At 41.3% G+C, this 22,083-nt stretch overlaps 2 protein-coding genes across 5 annotated transcripts in view; both read left to right on the top strand.

Annotated features, from left to right (window-relative positions):
* Positions 1 to 4,263: 4,263 nt before the first annotated feature.
* On the top strand, positions 4,264 to 4,968 carry LOC146567196 (general transcription factor II-I repeat domain-containing protein 2A-like). The gene has a single exon (XM_085285850.1). The coding sequence runs from the start codon at positions 4,264 to 4,266 to the stop codon at positions 4,966 to 4,968; it is 705 nt and encodes a 234-aa protein (XP_085141976.1).
* A 2,452-nt stretch (positions 4,969 to 7,420) lies between these two features.
* The window catches only part of scrib (scribble planar cell polarity protein), an 80,085-nt gene continuing 65,422 nt past the window's right edge, over positions 7,421 to 22,083 (top strand). For 2 of the 4 annotated variants that reach the window (XM_085286872.1, XM_085286873.1), the window contains exon 1: positions 7,421 to 8,515. In XM_085286872.1, the coding sequence (XP_085142998.1) occupies positions 8,357 to 8,515 (159 nt within the window). In that variant the 5' untranslated portion in view covers positions 7,421 to 8,356. The remainder of the gene's footprint in view (positions 8,516 to 22,083) is intronic. The other 2 variants (XM_085286874.1, XM_085286876.1) reach the window with 2 other exon arrangements.

Raw genomic sequence — 22,083 nt, 5'->3', positions numbered from 1 at the left:
CAATAAAACTCAGAATAAACAAATTCAAACATTATATGAGAGGTATAAACTGATTTGCATCTTATTGATTTGCAGGCTCACTTTGCTCCAGGACTTGACGACTGGCCCAACCCGTACAGTCTTTGGCTCTTAATACTGAATGTTGAAAACTGATACTCATGGACACCTTATTTCAGCCTCTTTACTTTGCATAAGAGACCCAAAGCATTACATTAACATGATGTTGTCTAGTGGACCAGCACGTCCATTACATGTTTTGCCGTTATTGCTGTTTGTTACGAGTTCAAATATTGAGGGTGAGCACAAAACAATAATGGTCCAGAAGAGCTTCGGTCAAACAATGATTTTAATGAACACGCGCGTGGGGAGATGAACACTGCCCACAGACAGCATCGATCTCCGCCCAATGATACACAAGCAGTTGTTTTATACCATCAGGGTTTACGTTTATGACGCCCCCTCATGCGTCAAGCAGATACAATACATGCATAAGTTTCAAAACCACAAATGTTCTGTTGACGACTTTGGACACATTTAAAAGGACATCTTCTCCGTCTCGAGGCCAGGTGCTTCCTATTAATCTTCTAACTCTCGCTTATCTCCTGGAACAAACTGTCCCTTAGGCAGACACAATTTTGCAGTCACAAGCTTTTGCAAACTATTATTTGAACTCTTACCTAAATATGAGTCTAACTACTGTTTGTGTGTGTGTGTCTCGACCTCCAACGCACTCAGCCTCACCCCGCCCGTTGATGCTTCTAACCTTTTACCAGACAGCTCTCTGTGATAGGTGTAATAATCTTAACTAAGAACATGTGTAATCTATTGAATAAATGCTTTGATGAAATGATAATTAATGTAATGGTAATGATGATGGTTATGAATAGTAGCAGTAAAATATTTCCCTGATCTCCACACTCCCGCTTTTGACCTCTTGACCACAAGAGGTCACCATACGTTGCTTGTGTCACTCCTCGGCCCACTCAGCTGCTTCCATGTCCATCAATGGCATCATGGGCCCGGGTCACCGTTCCCTCTCTAGCCGTCCTCTGGCCCAGGGAATGAGACAACACCCTCTGAGACATCAGACAAAAACAAACACCTTTCCCTACTACGCCTCCCACACTCATCTCCTCAATTGGTCTCTTAATTCTTCAAACTTGGTTCAAGCTATCATGTTTGGGACTCTCTAATCAAAAGCGAGCCTGACTTATGGCCTTGGGTCCCTATTTCGTCTACCTTTAACAACGGTGGGAGTGAAGCTCCCGTGGAATGTGCTCTCTGTCTCCTCTATTATCAGAAAAAGCAAGGTCCTGACTCTCTGAAAACAGTATTTCTTATAACTCAGCAGTATAGTGCATCATAAAACAATATCATTCATTCACAATAAATCAGCAGCCTAATGTAATACAAATCAGTTTAACAAATGTAATAGTTATCACCTTCTTCTAATTCAGGAGAATAATGCAAACTAAAACTACATAATAATTTCACAATCATTAATCAGGGGCATAACGTGGCATAAGATAATATAATAATCTCACAGTCCCCCTTTGATCTCTTTTAAAAGAGATCACTTACACCCTAGAATCCAGGTTTGCGAGGTCCATTTCTTCTTCTTAGTCCTGAGGCCCTGTGTCCCCGTTTAACGAGTGGACCATATTGGATGACCTCTGTGTTTGCACAGTTCAGATGCAAGAAAAACTATGATTACAACAACAATAGTAGTTACAGATGACACTCCCATCGCTCTCCAGTTCTCCCACAGCTTTATCTTGGTGCTCCAGTTTCCCCAACCTCATTTTGGTGCCACCTTGTACCTTTCAAACGTACTCAGACTAGAACCTCTGTCCAAGGAGCTTTTAACCTTTACTTTATTGCTGCAGCTATCAGTGTCTTCCAGTCGGGTGATTCTCTGCCCGTCTTTCTTCGACCTCAGGGGTTAGACCACCCTTCAGTCGTTGCACAGATCAGGGGATTATTCTGCCCCGATTTTCAAACAACGATCTGTGTATTCTGGGGTCACAGCCGTGTCCCCCTTTTTACCAAGAGCCTCTCGAACCTCGTTGGTCTGGTGTTCCTGGTTTTTTGCCAACCCCTTCATGGTTATTGCTGTGTTTATGGGATCCATCCTTTTGAGGTGACTAGCTAGAGCCCAAACTGCATGACCCTTGGCCCCAGTTGCTGTCTCGGCAGTCTCCACGCCTATCTCTGCTGCGAAGGATCCTCATATCTCCGTGACCTCGTCTGGTGTCAGTTCCTTTCTCTGTAAGACAGAAAACCAAAACACCTCTCTGCCTAGCCTTAATAATCTAATGTTGTTATTCATTGTTCCTCGAGTGATTCAAAATTGGTTTAGAATATTCAGAATGTTCAGGACTCTCTGGCCCAGGGACTTATTCTAATCATAATCTATGTGTGTGTAAGCGTGTTTGCATTTAGCCCTCTGCACTCAAAGTCAATACCTGCAATATATCAGTCCGGTCCATCACGCCGAACGAAGCTTATGACCTTCTAAAGACTGAGTGCCAACTCATTATGAGCACATTTGCAATGCGTATATGAAAATAAAAATAACCACTTATTTTAGTAAAAGAAATCAAAAACAAATTAACCATTTTTACTTCTAATCTTTGCCACCTTTTTACAAAAATCATGTGTTTCTTTCAGCCTTCCGTCCTACGATTTCCTCTCCAGTGCGATACTCAGCTTCTCATGAACACAGGGATTTTATCCTCTAAACCAGGGGTCACTAACAGGCGGACCGGGGTCCGAGTCCGGACCCAGTCGCCATCCTATATGGACCCGGACCTATAGTTAACAAAATATTAAATTATATTTAATTTTGACGGGGCGATTCAATTTTAAGCGGTAACCTTACATTGTATTAGACCAGGGAACATACTAACCAATTGTGTGCGAGTTACGCCACCCACGTGACACTACTTAGCCAATCACATCTGCGCATTCAAGGCGATCGCAACGCTGAGTGCAGACACAGACAGACAGAGGAAAGACATGGTGAGAGGTGAATGACAAGCGAGACGATTAACGATACAGTGAGACAAGACGTGAGCGGGAGTCACAAGAGGTAAAACAACTATGGCGCTTTCAAAAAAGAGAAAAGTAGACACCGAAAATAGAACTTTCAAGACTGAATGGACTGACGCATATATGTTCATTCTTCCGGCCGCAAGCAGCAAACCAGTGTGTCTCATATGTTCAGAAACCGTGGCACTGATTAAAAGTGGCAATGTCAAACGCCACTATGAGACAAAGCACAAAGCTTTTGAACAATCATACCCACCCAAGTCTGAACTCAGGTCCCAGAAAATTAGCAGTCTCAGAGCCCAGTATGATCAGTCCACAAGGATCTTAACCAGTTCTTTCACCGCCCAACAACGTGCTCATGAATGTTCCCTCAGAGTTGCTTGGATTTTAGGTCAACACAAAAAGCCCTTTGCAGGTGTTGTCAAAGAGTGCATGAGTGCAGTAGCAGAAACATTACTTGAGGGTAAACAAAAAGAAGAGCTTCATGACAAAATAAAGCAAATACCTATGTCAGCATCAACAGCCACAAAGAGAAGTGAATTATTAGCTCAGGATGTGCTATCCCAGCTGGAAGAAGCTATTCATAAGACACCATGTGTAGGCTTGGCTGTAGATGAGTCCACTGATGTGTCTGACAATGCTCAGCTGTTAGTTTATGTAAGGTTCTTCAACAATGATAAGAAAGAGTTCTGTGAAGACCTGCTAGGTGTAACTTCCCTTCACAGCATTACAAGAGGAGAGGATATTTACCTGGCCATTAAGGAAATGTTAACAAAGCGAGGAATAGAGCCAAACCAAGTGGTTTCAATAACCACAGATGGAGCCCCTGCTATGATGGGGAGAGAGAAAGGAGCTGTAGCAAGAATGAAAGAGGACAATCCCGAGCTAATCTCTTATCATTGCATTATTCATCAGTCAGTGTTATGCTCCACCCTGTCAGACGAGTATGCTGAGGTGATGAAAACAATGATGAAAATGATTAATTTTCTCAGGGCATCTTCTTCTTGTCAGCATCGCATGCTCAGGGAATTTCTCAGAGAAGTTGATGCACACGCTGATGATCTTCTGCTTCACAACAATGTGAGATGGCTTAGCAAAGGCAGGGCATTGGAGCGATTTTGGTCCATCAGAAGTGAAGTAGCAGCTTTCTTGGAAGAGCTGGAAAGTCAAAAAGCAACAAACTTTTCTCTCTTTTTAAATGATGGGAAAAACATGGATATTGTGGCCTTTTTGGTTGATATCACTTCACACCTGAATGAACTGAATTTGAAGCTGCAGGGCAAGGACAATTCAATTTGTGAACTGATGACAGCTGTCCGCTGCTTTCAGAGGAAACTTGAAGTGTTCAAAGAAGACCTGCAAGGAGACTATGCACACTTCCCAACAGTGAAGGAACAGGTTCAGGGACAGAGAGATGTGTCCTCTTTTGTTGACTTTGTTGATAAGCTGATTGAAAACTTCAGCAAACGTTTTGATAGCTTCAGCTTTGGACAGCAGCTCACCATGTTCATAAAGAACCCATTTGCCATCACTGATGTCAGAGGGTTCTCAAAGGAAGTCACACAGCACTTCAAGTGGGCAAATGCTGGGCCTCTTCAAATGCAACTAATTGATCTCCAAGCAGATGTGGCCCTGAAAGAGCAGTTTGGAAGAACTGAACCTGCCACTTTCTGGCCCCAATTGGTCTCTGAGACAGCTTTCCCAAATCTGAGGAAAGTAGCCCTGTACATCTTGACCATGTTTGGCTCCACATACAGCTGTGAGGCAGCTTTCTCCACAATGAACATAATAAAAACTAAATATCGTTCCAGGATCACCAATGAGCACCTACACATGTGTATGAGAATGGCCCTGACACCATTCCAGCCCAGATTTAAAATCCTAGTAGAGCGAACTAAAGCTCAGTTCTCTCACTGAACAACAGAAAGTTGGGACGTGGAATATAAGGGTGAAAGAAAGAGAAACTGTAAAATTGTTAAAATGTTTTGATGTTATCTGTTGAAAATGTATTGAGACTGTTTAGTCGAGATGTAAAATGTAAAGAAAAAGGGAAACTTTTTTTTTCTGAAATTAAGCACTTTGTTTTAAGATGCACAATTTAGCCATTTTATTTATTTTCTCTAATTCATTTTAAACAGCAGCCCTATTTCTAATGTAGGCCTACTGTGTGTTTCAGTGTTAACAATAAATTTTGTTGAAATGTTTTAACTTGTATTTTCATTGATTTGACAGTCTATTGTTCATACGTTCAGATATAAATAAATAAAATAAAAAAAGGTTGCTTCTCTATCACAATCATAACGTAAGTTAGACATTATGATGTCCCGGACCTCTGCTTGAGAAGATTTTCTCCAACTGGACCTCCTCAAATTTTAGTTTAATACCCCTGGTTTAGAGGCTGTAATTTCTGCAAAAGGCGGACCTACTAAATATTGATTTCATTTCCTTTTTTTTTTTTTTTTTTTTTGTGGTGCCTAAATTTATGCACCTGCCTGATTTTGTAGCATGGGAGATGGGTGGTCTCGTAGGGTGTCTTGCATTGAAATCTGCTGCAGTGACCCGGTTACTGAGTTCACCAGATATCAACACAATTTCGATCCGCTCCTCACGTGTTAACCTCTTCGACATGTCAATGGCTGTGAACAAAGAGAAACTTGTATATAACTCACGAAAGAATAAAGTTACATTGAAACCAAGCACACCATTGTTTTTCTTGTGACATTACCAATAAGTCTGATGTGTCACATGGCCCTCTTCCTATTGAAAAAAACAAAAGTTATGTCCAAGATGGCGACTTCTAAATGGTCACCATGGTCACCACCCATCTTGAGGAGTTTGCCCCCTCACATATACTAATGTGCCACAAACAGGACTTTAATATCACCAACCATTCCCATTTTATTACGGTGTATCCATATAAATGGCCCACCCTGTATATTACTTTCAATGCTGATCATGACATTTTAATTCAAATGCTCTGTGATTTGGTTGGTTTTCATCACACCTAAAAGATAGAAGTGTTTATGGTCCAGTTAGTACCTTCAGTTAGATCTGGAGAAATAGAGATTCAGTCAGGGGTTCCTCAGGGATCAGCTCTTGGTCCAGTACTCTTTAACCTTTACATGTTTTGCATGGTACTATCAGAAAGAAGTTAATGGCCATTAACTTAGAAGTTTCTAAGTTAATGGCATTAACTTAGAAAAAAACCCCCAAACTTAGATAATTCATATCTCTAACTGACTTCCGAGAAACTGTTTAATTTGGAGGACTATCCAAATCATCAGTAGGATGACTTCAACTCGTTTGGAATGCAGCAGCCACAGTCCTTACACACACATGGAAAAGTTACCATCCAGTTAAAAGATCTGCTCTTGAAGACCTGACAGGTTTAGTAGGGTTTTAGACACTGAGCAAGTCATAGACGATAGGTGCACCCATCCATTTTCTTCCACTTTTCCAGTTCAGGGTCACAGGGAGACAGCACTGCAGCCTATCCCAGCTGTCACGGGGCAGGGTATACCCTGGACAGGTTACCAGTCTATCACAGGGCTAACAGAGAGAGACAGGCAAATATTCACACATTCACACCTAGTTTAGAGTTGGTAGTTAACCTAACCCCACTACCCAGATGTCTTTGGGGTGTGGGAGGAAGCCGGAGAACCCAAACAGACTGATATTTGACAGTATTATCTGTTTGATCCCAGTTCAACACAAAATTACCTTTAAAATCCTTCTACTAGTTCATTAAGCACTCAGTGATTTGGCCCAATAGTACATCGATGACTTGCTCAGTGTCCATAACCCTACTAGACCTTTCAGGTCACCAAGTCCGATCTTTTAACTGCTGCCAGAATTAGATCTAAGTGTGCTGATGATGCTTTTAGTTATTGTGGTCCTGTTTACTGGAACAATCTGAACTGATCTCTGCATACATTTAAACACAGACTCAGAAACGTTTTATGTTAAAAGCTCTACATTTAACTCTCTTTGTGTGTGTGTGTTTTAACTTATATTTTACTTCTTTGTAAAAATGTGCTATATCAGTTTTATTGTATAAAAATTGTATATTCGTTGTATATTCCTGTTTATGCTTTATGTGTAAAAATCTGAGCCATACAAGGATTCTTGCAGATATATGCATTATTGCAGTTTAAAATAAAACTAAAGCCTAAGTTAAATAGTAAAAAGCCTATAAGCATTATGACCATTTTGACCATTAGATGAAAATATAATTTTATTTTCTTTTACTAGCATGTGTTTGAAAAGCTTTTCTCCTTAACCTTGCTGAGAAATACCGCTAGGTGGTGTAATAAAGCAAGTCGTGGCCTCCGTTACAGAGGCGCAAAGCGGCGATGCTCCAGCTCAACCGAGCCCAGCCCCCCACACGGCAAACCGGCCTGCCTCGGTGCAACAGGGGAGGTAAGCGCGGCTGCGCACGGAGCTCCAGCACTTGCTACTGGCATTTTCACGCACGTCGGACTAAAAGAAAACTAACTGGGAAGTTTATTTGGATAATTTTGAGATGTCGCTAATATACCCCAAAGGCCGGCGTTTTCCATAGGTTTTATTATATCAGTATTAGCTAACGGCAGCTAGGCACAAAGACGTGCAGTCATCTATACTAGCCGATGCTGGCTAACTAACTAGCTTGAGGACATCCTACTATCATACTCGGGTTAATCTCTGCTGACTCGCTCTCTGTGCTGCGTTAGCTGTTTCGTTGTAGCCGTTTTATCTGTACCACAAGTCAAGTGGCTGTGTGTGTTTTTTGCAGTCGCCACTCATGAGTGCGACACTTGGAGCAGCCTTTCTGCGTAGCGGGCTTGTTTCGTGGTGCATGTTTTCCAGCTAGCCGCGGCAGAGCTCGGGTCTGATTCGGGGGATGTGGTGGCAGTAGAAAAACAAGCTAACGATACTCTCGTCAGTACGAAGAAGTGAGGAAACACTTGATCCGAGTGGGAGTTCTCGTTTTCTTTTTTTCCTTCATTATTTCTTTTTTTTTTCGTTGTTGTTTACGTTGATCGTGATCCCGGGCTGGATGACGCTGACGCGGACCTGACAATCACTGGACACGGCTGAACTGAAACGGGGAATATCGCTAACAGATCGAAAGGATTATTTTGTGTCCCTTAAGTGGATTTCGGCCTCTTGTTAAGGATCTTCGTGTGAGCACAGCAAGTGTTTGACCCTCCAGCAAAAATACCCTCTCTCCTAGAGCGACCTTTTACCCCCACAGCTTCACCCTCCGATGCGGAGATTGCAGTAGCACCGGCAACCAGACCCCCCTCCCCTCCGGCGGCCGGACATGCTGAAGTGTATCCCCCTGTGGCGCTGCAACCGCCACGTCGAGTCGGTGGACAAGCGGCATTGCAACTTGCAGACGGTTCCTGATGAAATATTTCGATACAGCCGCAGTTTGGAGGAGCTTCTCCTTGATGCCAATCAACTCAAAGAGCTACCAAAGGTATGCAGAGAATTTAAAACACCCATATACCAATACCCAGAGGGTGAGTCAGTACATGTCACTGCGCCAAATCCACATTTGCTAACAGTTGAGAATCACTCACCTGTTGTAGAGAAAAAAGGTGACATAACCAATAAAGCAGTTTGCATAATGTCAGCTGCTCAGGTACTTCCTCCTTATCAGTGCTGCCTCATTCCTTGCTTGGAAATGAGTTGTAGTGTTGTAACAACACATTCATTACAAAGTTGTGCTGCACATATGTTAGTGGATAGTGGGGCCAGTAATCAGTCCTTCTACAGTCAAAGCCATTAGTTGGTGTTACCTTATTTGCAATGGATTTATCTTGGCTTTTCTATTTTTTAAGTATATAAGTGAATTAAATCCTAAGTAAAAAAAAACAAAAAACCCCAATCCAGTATCATTTGTGTGTTTTTTGTCAAGAACAGTAGAGTGCTGATAAGCCAGAGTTTATCAATAGAAGAAAAAGTAGAGTATGGCGTAAATACTGGGGTGTTATTGTCTGTTAAGAAGAGTATAGAGGGTAGATGGACTAGCTCGGATCAAAACAGCTGGCATGCACAGTGTTGCCTGTAGCATTGGCCAGTTGGATTGGATGCAGCCTCTTGAAGGCATGCGTGGAATGACTTGCAAAGCCATCCCCACCCACACTCCCACAGTTTGAAATATGACAAAAGTTCTCTTTGCACTGCTCAGTTTATTTTAAGGGGAGCAGGACTGCTGTCGGTATGATTTCTTCAGACTTGCGGAACAAAACATTTGCTTCTTGCCTCTCAAGTGTTTAGTTGAAAACATTGTTCATCGGTAAGACCAGTGATTATCGTGATCGTCATGTTGCTGGGAGTATGTATGAATAGACATTGTCTGTCTTTATTTCACAACTTTAGCTTTAGTGGTGAAAGGGACGAGTGGCATATTCACCGATAAAGATTGTTAACAACTCAAGGTCAGCCGAGGCTGAAGTGTTGGCACCGGACCACCTGGGAATCAAAACACAATAGAGCTTTTTGTTATTTTCTCAGAGCAGTAGATACACATTCATTGCAGGAACCACTGTTGACCATTTATCCTACAGTCTTTTGGTAAATAAAACTGATATTCAAGACAAGAAAAAGGGGACAACCATTATCATATTTTCATATAAAGTAGCTTTGCATGATTGAAAGTTTAAAATAATCCACATTTATCTTACACTGTGCATTGGTGCAGCCCTTGAGATTGTAACCGTTTGAAATAAGCCGCTTTAGTTTCCTTTACTATCCAGTCAGAGCCAGGTTTTTGTGATTGGCTGTCTCTTGCAAACAGAGAGACAGCCTATCACTGTCTCGCTGTAATCAGTCATCAAGGATCCAAGTTAAACTTTACATAAATAAGGTAAAAAAAAAAAAAAACCTTAAAATTTTTCTGTTCCACCCCACAGTCTGAGAACTACAGGTGTAGACTTATTTGGGCAATTTTTGTATTTTATTTCCTTTTCTTCCCTTAGTTTTTTTTAAACTACACTCTTACTGCCTTAGGAATTAAAATCTTGTAGGTTTTCTATTGTGCATGGAGAAAAAAATCAGCTGAACTATCTTAGCCTAGTTTGCCTGATCAGGTTCACTGGCAGACAGAGTGCTTTTCCTCAACTTCGTACCTGACAGACATCCACGGTGTACCTGGTTCCTGTCCTCTGAAACACAGAGTGACAGATACACCCAAATACTCCGGCACAGACGGCTAACCGACTGAGCCTGTCTGCGTGGCGCTGGCTTTAATCGAGAGACATAAATGTGTGGTGACAGAATGTCTCCTGTGGTCACGGTAAATGCGTAGCGTGCAGACACGAAGCATCTGGGTGCTCTGTGGTCCTCAGAATCAGCGGGGCTTCAGCGAGGAAGCGGCGCGAGGGGGTCAGGTCAATACAGGGTTGGAAACAAGGACACTGACTGTATGATGAATGGCATTGCCACTATGAGCTCACAGCTGAGTGCCTCTGTGCAGTTCTGTGCTCCTGCCCTGTCACTATGTATTCAAGTCAGAGATGACTCTCTGGACCTACTAGTCAGTCTTCAGCTATTTTTAGACTCAGTCTCACATCCTAGTTGTTTGTTTGTTTTTTCTTCTGTTGCTCATCAGTTCATCATGTGCGTCTGTGAACGAGCCAACCTTTCATATGACAAACAGCCTGGACAGCCTGGACAGCCTGGCCTGCTTTTTTCCTGCACCACCATGTACAACATGTGCCATAGATGGAGAATAATTGGCTCAGGGGGTGACACCTCTGCAAACTGTCACTTCTTTTAAATTAGCAAAGACGCGCTGGCCAGGTGTGTGTGTGTATGTGATAGGTAACGTATTGAAAAAGATTCAAGCACCTTTTCACAAACTATAGATGCTGAAATGCAGTTAACTGCTTTTAAATTGGTAGTGAAGAATAAAGCAGTCAAGATGTAGCAGTAATTAGTGTCACGCTGGGTGTGCATGGGTCTGGATGCTGTTGGTAGGGGTTTAACGGCGTGAACAGATGGGAGATTTGCACGGCCCATCCTGACAGTTTCTTAAGTTTGCTATGACTCGGCCCCAACCGCACTGCTCGCTGTTATCTCTGGTGATGATGTCTCCCATTTCCTAATTCAACAGCATCTTATCTGGGCACTGATTATTTTATGTAGAACAGTAATAGCATTAAGTTTGACTTATGTGTGTGGACTGGGTTTAGAGAGCCTTTAAGTCAACCACTGGATGGGGATTCCCCACATGTTCATACATCCTTAGTTGTTAATGCCACTCTCTTTTTCATGACAGGGAGTCCTTAATCATGCATTTGTTTTGCTGCTGGGTTCCTTATTGTGTAAATTACCATGTAGTTTGACTGTCAGGGTTTTCCTGACTTAAGACGGGCCTTTGGTGGGTGACTACACATGTAAGCTGGATTTGTCTGCAGAAAACTTCTAGGAAAACCCCGAGTATAAAAGGCCAAATTCTCCTGAATCCAAAGCAATGCTAGAGAAATCATTGATCTTAATTAAAGTTTAATAAAAGTCATAAATTGTAAAATGAAATGTAGTAGTCTCTCTACTTTCAGCTCTGTATTCTCAGCAAGGATGTTTGCTGTCTGAATTTCTTTTTAGCCGCTTTGAAAAACTAGCCTAGACTGGAATATCATATGGAGGAAGAGGGAATAATCTTTTTAGCCACTCTCAAGTCCCATGACAGGTTACAAAGAAGTCCATTCACCCATCTGATTTCCTCCCATATCCAATGTCATAGCTCTTCATGTTTCCTGTGTGCTCTGTGTTGGCCTTCACCAGGCTTACACTAAATTTGCAGGCATATCATGATTCAAATGATCAATTTTAAGATTGTGTGTGTGTGTGTGTGTGTGTATGTGTGTGTGTATCAGTTACACCTGCCAAAATCAAACAGCAGGTTGCTGCTGTTTGCAGCTTTTCAATATATGCACTTGCTCTTGCTCTTGCTCTTCTATTGTTGAACTAGGGAACAAATCCTAACTGGGTGTGCCCCGGTAAGACTTTGCCAAACAGGTTTTATGCATGTCACTGCCGGTGTTGTTGCCTAATAGGGCCTTCCAGGTACAACTGAAGGTAAATGTTACAATAATTTATATGATTTGCTGTCTCAACACTGCTCAAAACCAGTTGTATGACGAATATGTTATTAAATAAGTGCATTATTTAGTTGTCTGTCATAGCTGTGAATGCACTGCTTTCTTGTTTATCTCCTTGACTGAATAAACTTGTAAGGTTTTATTTTAACTTGGTAAAGTTATGAGTGCAGATATTTAGTTTTGAATGGAGACAGGATGTAAACATGCTTGTTAAATAGGATGGGTGACGTTGTAGTCTTTTAAATCCTCAGCTGTCACCCTCTCTGTATGTGCTGACAGATCTGTGGCTAAAGGGCAGATTAGGGCTTCACCCGGCCATGAAAAAGCCCCGCAGCGCAACAGTTGTGACCCCTGCATGCAAGCCGGCTCGCCTCTGCGCACACTTCCTGTGGTATCTGCTTCTTTGCCACTTTGCGAATGTAAAATGCATTGATAAACATCTTGAGCGCCATTCTCCTGACTCCCTTGTGTTTATTCGGCCTTCGGTCAAATGAAACCCAAAGTGGCCTATTCACTTAACCTTGACTAAATGTGAATCAGTTTACACGAGTTTGAATGGGCAAGTGTATCTTATGGAAAAGCGATTGTACCCATCTTCTGTGTAATCCTTAATAAAGGTGTAAGAGAACATCACCCTGACTGGAATTTATAGCCTGAAGTGGGATGCTCACTAAGTTTTAGTGTCATAATCTAGGACGTGTATATTTCACCCTGTGTCCTCTTGAGTTATGCATTCTGTCTCGCCTCCCCGAGTTTCCAGTTAACTTTACAGTGGAGTCCTGGTTTGTCTCTCCCCTGCGACTAGCTGAAGTAGGCTAGGGCCAAAGATAAATTGCACCTGCCGGTGGCCTCTCTGCGGTAAAACGAAATCTGGCTTTTCTGCTTTCCTGCTGTTCATAACGTAGGGTAAAGCCGTTGTCCACACAGTGTAAACGTGTCCACATCTTAAGACAAACAGTAATGTCTCCTCTTTGTGAAATTGACCCACCCCACTGTGGTTGTGAGAAAGCAGAAGTAATATTTTGCAATCACCGTTATCGTCATCATAATCACCACCCCGCTTAAAATTGAAAACACATCCAGAGCTGGTGAGACTATGAAGAAAGAGCAATGTGAGAGGTCGGTTTCTTTTCGATGCACAAGCTCATTCAGCAGGTTTCTTTTGTCTGAGCTGATGACCAGCTGGTCTCACATCCTGCCTGCCCCTCCCCCTCAATCTAGTGGGACAGAGGGGTAATGGGAGGTGTATGTCTGAGCGAGAGAGTGAGTATATAGTGGTGATTGGAGGGGGTTATTCCGGAGATGGATTAACAGGAGTAGGGGGGTTCTGTGAGTTGAGCTGAACTCCACTCATCCTCACTCCTCTGGGGGTCTGGTGGGGTCATTCATCAGTCCATGACGTGCAGTGTCAGGTGGGAAAGAAGAAGTCTGCGAAGTGGTCACAGATCCCAGATCTGCATTACACAGCTACAGGTGTGCATTCTCCTTCCCGCCCCCATTTCAAGCCCAGTATCAGAAAAATCTTAAAAAGGGATGGTAAAGTAATTTTTTTTTGTTTGCAGTCATGATCAGGGTATATTATGCACCAATCTTATAAGTAAAATGCATTCAGATTGAAATATAATATTGGTTATGTTATTAACAGAGTTGTTTTTCATGGCTAAACCAATTTTTTTTCTTTGCCTATACCTGTCCAAATCAGATTATGTATTTTCAATTAATAGTGGGGTTAGGCTAATTTTATTCATACATCATATTTTAAAAAGCAGCTCTCGCCTCCAAATCTGGACTTTTTTTTGCCCTTTATTAAAGTGGAACTGAGACAGAAGGAACATGGAAAAAACATTAGATTTGAGGTTGTGAGGATTCCACGAGCCGGCATGAGACCGTTTGGCATTTTAAAACCTTCTTTCTGGGAAGTGGCAGCGTTTAACTATGTAAAAGGAATCATAGAGTGCAACACGTTGCTTCTGTAAGGCATGCATAAACACACATCTGACTCGGTGCATGTTACTACTGCTCAATTATGGCAAAAGTCCCAATGAGAATTTCTTTTTTTTTTTATATGATTACTTAGTCTCATTAATGCTAGATTCATGAGTGAAACTTAATTAAACAAAAACCCAAACAAATGCTAACTAAAATGGGAGGGACAGTATTTGGAAGAGGTGTGCCTAAAGACAAAAGAGCACCATCATAGTGAAACAGGTTGTAGTGTGATAAGTGTTTCATCTTGTTTTTACTTATGAAGAGAAGGCAAAATGGTAACTGAAATTAACGTTTGAAGTACACAGCCTAGTTATATATCTAAAGTATATGTGGACCAACAGCCAACATGTACTTGGAAAGGGTATATACCTCTCATATTGCTCTGTGCCAAGAGAGATTATATCTGTTTTGACCTGAATGAGTGTTTCATCTCAGGTTATTTCTCAGAAAACAATGCTGAACGTTTTCTGAATCCAGCAGCTGAAATGCTTGACTTGTGAGTTGCTCTTCAAATTTAGCAATTACTAACGGATGATAATTGATAATCTGAATGAGTATTGCTTGCAAGTCACCTTGATATGGAGAATAAACGCAATCTACAACTCGTAGCCTCGTTATAATACGATCCGAGTCCGATCCTGTGTGTTTAAATTGACTTTGAGCACAGTAGCACATTGCTCATCAAATGATCCTGTGTCTTCAGTGTGATTCGGACTAGATGCTGGTCTGTGTGTTGCTGTCTCACGCCACTCTCCCGTGCACTCTGGCCTCTGCCTCAAAGGTAAACACAGAGGCAAAGCTCTGGTGAATAATTGATGGCTGTGGTGGCAGTGGCAGCTGTTTGCAGTAGGGGAGAGTCTGTAGCTGCTGGTGCAATGAGATAGGAAGGATACCTGGTGTTGGCTAAAGACAGACATGATGTAAGGTGACACCATTTTTTTTTGTCCCTCTGTATTTATGTGTTGATCTTATCCTGTAAACAGTTGGTTTAGAAACATCAGAAAGGCATAGGGCTACTTGTCTCTAGGAATGATGTTTATTCTGCATGAGTAAACTGTCTATGGCATTTGCACATCTTCATCAGGTTATGTTTAGGCTACAGACTCCAAAAGGAGGAAGAAAATCACTGCTGTCAATGAGCATATGAAGTTTGGAGCGTTTCAATTCAGCTGTGACATTTCTTCATGAAAGGATGCTGTTTCTGAACTTTCTGATCGTACAGAAGCTCAGGGGCAGCACTCCCAGTCACACAAGTGGCCCTTTGAGGCTAATCTGTCAGGGTGTCGATGTCCCCGTAGGGGGAATAGGTCATCCAGGATGGCATTAAAAACCAACCACAAACAAACGCTGCCCTTTATCTGTAGGCCACACACAATCACTGAGGGCCTATCACTCTGAAAAGTGATAGGCCTCACATCCTCTGTCCAGTGTACTGTCTGTACCAGTGGTTTGTGAATGGATTGCCGCCCTTTATCTTAAGCCTCCTTATCTCAGTCTAATTTAATTTTAATAGTTGAAGAAACCTGGCAGATTTGCATAAAAACTGTAGTTGTGATGCATGCAGAATTAGGCTCAGGCATGAGTGATCTCTGTGGTGACAATATGATGAGTAGATACATTTTGTAATCTTATGGAGCAGCCTAGGTCAGTTCACCTGACCTCGAGTCATTTATAAGAGAAGTTCATTGTTCATTAATTTCCTCAGTCATCTTACCCGCTCCACTCCCAGGTTAAACCAGGTTAAGTTCAATATTGCAGAGTATTTACAGCCACGGTGTGAATGAGGGGAAGAGAAAGAGCATGAACTGTGTGGATTTATTCCCTAACATTCCCTAACAGCTGTGCCGTTATCAGACTGATGGAGCCATTTATACCCGCCGTTAAGGAGCAAGAAACTGCTGTGCTCTCCTTAACAATAGATGTCGCCACTTAGACAGCATCATGGAATAAGTGTTGATACGGAGGAGAAGAAGTCAAAATTGAAAGGCAAGACTTTGTCAAGTGTTTTTTGGGGGGGTGTTTTTGCAAAATTTTTTCCACAAACTCACGTTTTCAAACATTTGGAACATCTCTGTGAGCTTCTGTGCAACATTATTGTTAAAAATGCGGTTGAAAACTGGCGCGATCGTACACTAGTATCTTTGACCCAACCACGACGGCCGCTCGCAAAGCACCAGGTTACAAAACTCAAGAGTGACATGACTGGTCGGTGTCACAGGATGTGATGTGAAAATCATCATCAGACACAATCGACACGTCGAGCATAAAAGCGCCTCAAGTTCAGGCCGGTCAGATCTGTTAACGGCTGTGTTTTTTCTTGTTGATTGCTTTATGTTGGGAGCGTCTCTGTGAGCAGGAAGTGGGATTAATTAAGTTAGTCCTGGAATGGACTGTTTTTGTGTGACCATCTTGAATCTGGACCTTGTTTTTTAGAGCATTTAGAAAACGCAGCGTTTTAGAAAAATTGGGTTATGTTTTAATGCTGTTTGTTCCAGTACTCCTCCAAGCACAGCATTGTTTCTGTTTGTTTCTTGCCCCTGCTCCTCCCGCTCTCGCTCTCCCTCTGTCTTCCATATACATGCTCACAGTGCATAACTGATGGTGTTTCTGATAAAGGACGTTAAGCACCTTGTTTCTTTGTAATCCTAAACGATGTAGCATGAACCATGAAGGAATGTTAAGCTTGAGATCTCAAAGGTAACGATAAAGAAGCATAAATAACACAGCCACAGCAGTGCTTACTACTTTGATAGCATTGTCTGCACACCAGTTTAACTCTTCATCAATTGATGTTACTGCCATCCAGCCACACTGGTTCAAAACCAATACTTTTCACCTTAACCCAAATTTTGAGTAAATATTGTTTCCAAGCCATAGACTGAGCCTTGCATATTTTTACCTTCCCATTGGAGATGTTGATGAAACCCTTGCATTTTCCCTCCCATCTGCTATGTTCAGCCCTGACAGTATTACAACTACAGCAGTGTTTTTTACTATGATGCCCATGTCTACATACTACTTCAGTGCTCTTTACCTAATGTTAGACACTCACTGATGTCACACACATTCTGCACTGTAGACTGTATATAAGTGGGCGAGCAGCTACGTCCGTCCTTTATACAGTCCGTATGTGGTTTAGCTGCTTTTGCTCTGTGAAACACAGAAAATTAAATCTTTCATTCCCGAAGCAAATTAGTGTCGGTGCATGCAGATTTATTAAAACAAACCATTTGTGTATTTTTGTTCAATATCAAGTATGTTCTCAGAGTTCAGGATTTCCTTAACATTAAAGCTATCACTGACTGAACAATCATTAACAACTTATCTAAATTGCCTGCTTCTCTTCCTTATTGATCACAGTATTGATTTTCCCTCCCATTAGCTGGTATCATGAGTGGGTTTTGCAGCCAGTGTTCTGACCATCTACTGATCCTTAGATAAATCAGCTAATACATCTTTATTTACCATTTGCAGTTTTGTATGGCATTTATCATATTTATTTTACCCATGTTTGCACAGCATCTTCCGTTTTTCTGCACTGATGAGCTCTTTAACTAATATATTACAAAACTTTCTGGAAGTGCAAACTTTCTACTTTTGAGTAGAGGGTGGAAGGAGCATATGGATGTTTCCTTTGGTGGATTGTTTTCCGTTGTTGTATTGACTTGAATTGACTTTTTTTGTCCATTTTTGTGTAGGATTGGTAGTATTTACTATTTCTATGTGTGCTTTGGCACAGAGAAAAAACATTCAAACAAAGAAGATATATTTATTGTTCTCTCTAAAAATGTAAGGCCCATCTGTGTGGAAATGGTCTTGTTACTGTGTTCATGGTTGGTTTATTAGTTTTTAAGCAAACACAATGTAGCACAGGCTGGGTGATGCCACACTTTCAGGCCTCTAATAGAGAGGTGCTGATGGGTAAATGTTTGTGTGTAATACAGGAAGAATGAGTGCAAGAGGTCAATAGAAAAAAGCACAGCAGGGATCTTCGGAGATGACAAAGCGGCATGCACGCATATATGTGCCATGCTCATGCCGCTGATGAATAATGAACGAGGCTGTGCCGGGTTTGTGTAGGACGCGGTGACGCTTTGTCCTCTATGGGTGCGTGCACATCAGCAGCCCCTCCGAGCACATATCTGTTCATCTCCAGTGCTACTTTTTCTAAAGAAATGCGTTTGTCTCAGCACTTAAGCCTTTCCTTTCCTTTTTCTTGTGTTGACCTCTTAGCTTTGAAGTGACTTGATGTGGTCACAACAGAGCTGCCAAATCTGATGACTGATGCAGTAAGTGTTGATAGACATGGCATTGTTTACAGTAAAAGGTCAGTTATTTTAACTTGAGCCGTCGCAGCATTTCACAATACAACTCTTTGTGCTCATTTTCTCAGAGGGTGGCTTTCTAATAATACTTCTCCCACCAGGCAAACTTGACAAATCATTTATAGACTTCTGCAGCTTTCCAGAAAATGGGAATCTTTTGAACTCAGGGTGCCCTTTTACATCTTTTCTTATAAAAGGCTGGACCATTTACTCCTGTTTTGATACAGTTTTATGATTAGGGGTAGGGCTGCTCGATTATGGCAAAAATGATAATCACGATTATTTTCACTGAAATTGAGATCACGATTATTTGACGATATTTATTTCGTCCGCCAGAGCTTATATTATTTTTTTACATGCTGTAGTGCCATTTGTGGGAGCATTTCAAGTTGCTATACATCAATACAACTGTTATAGCCCATATTTTAAAAATGTGTATGCATTAAGTCCATAGTAACTACATTAATTGCAAAAAAGTGCAATAAACTACAAAAAAATTGAAAATCGTTTTTGTTTTTACATATATTTCTACTTGGAGAAATTTAAGAGGTTTATCCCTCAAAACTTTAAATACAAAAAAGTTGCAAAAAATAGTTTACAACAACAGGAAATTTATTTTGAGTGTCTTCATAGTTTTATTTTTGGAGATACAGCAATTTTTATATACTGCAGGAAAAACAAAAAAACAATCCTATGATGCAAATTTGCAAAGAATGTGCATGTGCATCAAAATAAACTATTTCCAGCAGTGCAATTCGAGTTCTAAGGCCTACAAGTAAAAAACTACATTTTCCGCAAAAACGACGTCACTTGCGATAGTTCACGTTGACGTCTTTTTCAATGTGGGAAGTGTTAAGAACAGCTGATCGGATCGGCAAAGCGTGTTTCTGGAATATTATGTTTTTGTTCCTGCAAGCTCTTTTTATGCAATTTTTGCAAAGCTATATGTGGAAGGAAACCGTGACCGAGGACAAGCTGATGGCATAAGATGTAAGTACAACTCCTCCGGTTTCATATGGAAAAAAATTTATTGTGCTAGCTTAGCGTTCAGGTTCTACAGGGATTTAAAAATAGTTACACAAAACGAGCATGCTGCTCTGACCGGCTTTAAAGGTTTAACAATAACAATGTATTGAATAATGACTTTAAAAAATAATATAAAATAGTGTGCAAATACTGATAACAGTGCAAATGTTTGCAATATAAGAAATAAATGAAAAATATGAACTTTGCAGTGTTGCTCTGTGGTGCAGCTACGACACCATAGCAAAGTTTACACACTGTGTCTACTTGATCCACGTCTGACTCCGCGAAGCCATAATGTTTCCACACCACTTAAGTTTTTTTTTTTTTACCTCTCTTTTCAACCAACGGCAGTCCACTCCTCTCCAAATAACTTCTGCTTAGCTTTCCGAGCTTCCCTCGGGTCCTCTTAATTGTTGTGACGCGTGTTCGAAATGCAGAGCAGTGCGCTTGATTTGCCACATGGAGCAGCGCGAGAGTAAAGCATGAGGGAGGGGCTAATAATCGGCTCAGTCATTTTTAATGATCGTTGAAAGCCCAGATCGTAATCGTGATTAAAATTCGATTAATTGAGCAGCCCTAATTAGGGGTCATTTTTAAGCAGATTTGCCTCAGCTCTCCCATAATAATGGTTTTGCTGAGACGTTGTGAGTAGCTCGATGTGTTCTGTGTAATTAACGGAGCGTAGCTGTGTTTGCACTGCAGAACGTGACTTCCTAGGAAATTCAGGCATGTCTGGAATCTCCAGGAGTTTGCCCTACCCTCTGGAAGCTGAACGGACTCTCCCCTCACTCTCACACACACTTGAACTCACTGATTTCACATTCCTGCTGGAAAAGCCCACACACAGACACTTCGCTCAGCGCTGCAGCTTGGCTGATACGCATAACATGCGTCAGTTCAATTCTCAAGCTAATCAAGCTTAATTTTAGTCTCCTTGTTAACTGTGAGCTTCCTTTAATCGAGTAGAGTTTTAATTAACCTAGCCTATGTTCTTCTGGGACTTGAAACACAACTGGGAGCACTGTGCAGAAGCTGAACTTGAAGAATAAGATGAAAATTCAGTTTCAGCTGGTCATTTTTTTTCAGATTAAAGCCCAACAAGTGACAGTGATGTCTGCAGATGGATAGATATGTTTTTTGTTATAGGTTGTGTAAGAAATGCTAAAATAAAAAGGTTGCACCAATGTAGAGTGATCTGACGGATCATCATCTGTGAGTGATTGCCGATAAGATTCCAGTCAAGGTCTAAATTTACTCTTAGACTCATAATGGTTAACAAAAAAGTTACCGTAATGGTAGCACCTCTTCCCTCTTGATATGAGTGTGCATGTGGGCCATAGCTGCATTGATTCGTAGTTGTCTGTTGACTTAATGGAAGCCTAGTGTAATTTCCTTTCTGGATGTGTGTGTTAAGACTCTTTGTGGAGAGCCATTTTTACATGCAAACACTGAACTAGTTAATGTTATTCTAGGTGCAAGGAGGAGAAAAAGAACCATTCCAATGTTAATATTTAATATCATTTTAGTAGTCCAGATTATGGTCAACAATTACGGTATGCTAAAACATCCATCGCCTATGCTCGTTCTCTTCAGGCTGAAAATCGGAAATAAACCCATAGGGTGAACATGCTGTGATAACCTGCTGCATTGAGCATTGACTGCTAGCGAGGACTTAAGAACTGCAGAAGGAAGGATGGTGCTGAGTATAATTAGCCGAGTTTATACTAAAAGTCCCCGGAGTGTTTAGTTCCAGGAATTGAAGCCATGGAGCTTTCAGAGAAACTAAAAGGTCCCTCAGCAATTTATTTGTTTTTGCTGTAATCTAAAGAAGCTCTAAAGAAGGTGTTGTCATTGTTCTTGTTGTTATTTTATGATTTGTATATTTAAAAGCGATGGCTGTTTTACTATGTGAGTTTTGCATGCACTAAAATAGAATGATAACCTTAACAAAAAAAAGCCAAACCTTTTGGGGGTTGGTTAGTGGGTGGATGTGTTTTAACAGCAGAATTTGGCATCTTTCTGTACCTACTCCAGGGACGGTAAATCTGAGAGACCCCTGGAAAAACTACAGCGCAAAGTTTGATGCATTGGTTCAATTTGATGAGGACCATTTAAATTTTTTTTTTTTTACCAATCTATAAGTTGGAAAACAAACAAACAAACAAATAAAAAAAAATAGTGGACTGTTGCTCTCCCAAAAGTCACCATCAGCAGCTAAAAATTTGCTATCCCGATCTCAAATTAACGATTAAAACTTTCATTGTTCTGCTATGTTTGGAGTTGACATCTTGGTTAAAGTTAGTAAACCCTGTGGATCCTGCGTTGCCGCTAATGAGGCAGCGGTTATGGTCAACAAGTATAACCAAATATACTTTTCCTTCAGCTACGTGTACCTTGCTGCAGCTTTCTCCTAAACGATAGGTGTTGCAAATAAGAAAAAATAGTGCTCGTTGCAGGAATGTGAATTAAAACTGATTACATTTCTTGGCCAGCTTGGGAATGCCGGTGATCTCACAGAAGAGACGGAGATGTTGCCCTGGCAGTACGAGTTCTGGGCTTCAACTGCTGCCCACATTACCCAGATAAACATAAAGTGATTG

The sequence above is a fragment of the Mchenga conophoros genome, linkage group LG9, assembly GCF_057382185.1.
Source record: "Mchenga conophoros isolate Kocher_MC1m ecotype Shallow Benthic linkage group LG9, M_conophoros_male_GT1.1, whole genome shotgun sequence".
Lineage (NCBI taxonomy): Eukaryota > Metazoa > Chordata > Actinopteri > Cichliformes > Cichlidae > Mchenga > Mchenga conophoros.
Note: the sequence above shows the minus strand (reverse complement) of the source record. Positions and strands in the feature narration are given on the sequence as shown.

Bases quoted from the DNA above. Each gene is read 5' to 3' on its own strand.
- LOC146567196 (XM_085285850.1), top strand. From the start codon at position 4,264: ATGGATATTGTGGCCTTTTTGGTTGATATCACTTCACACCTGAATGAA.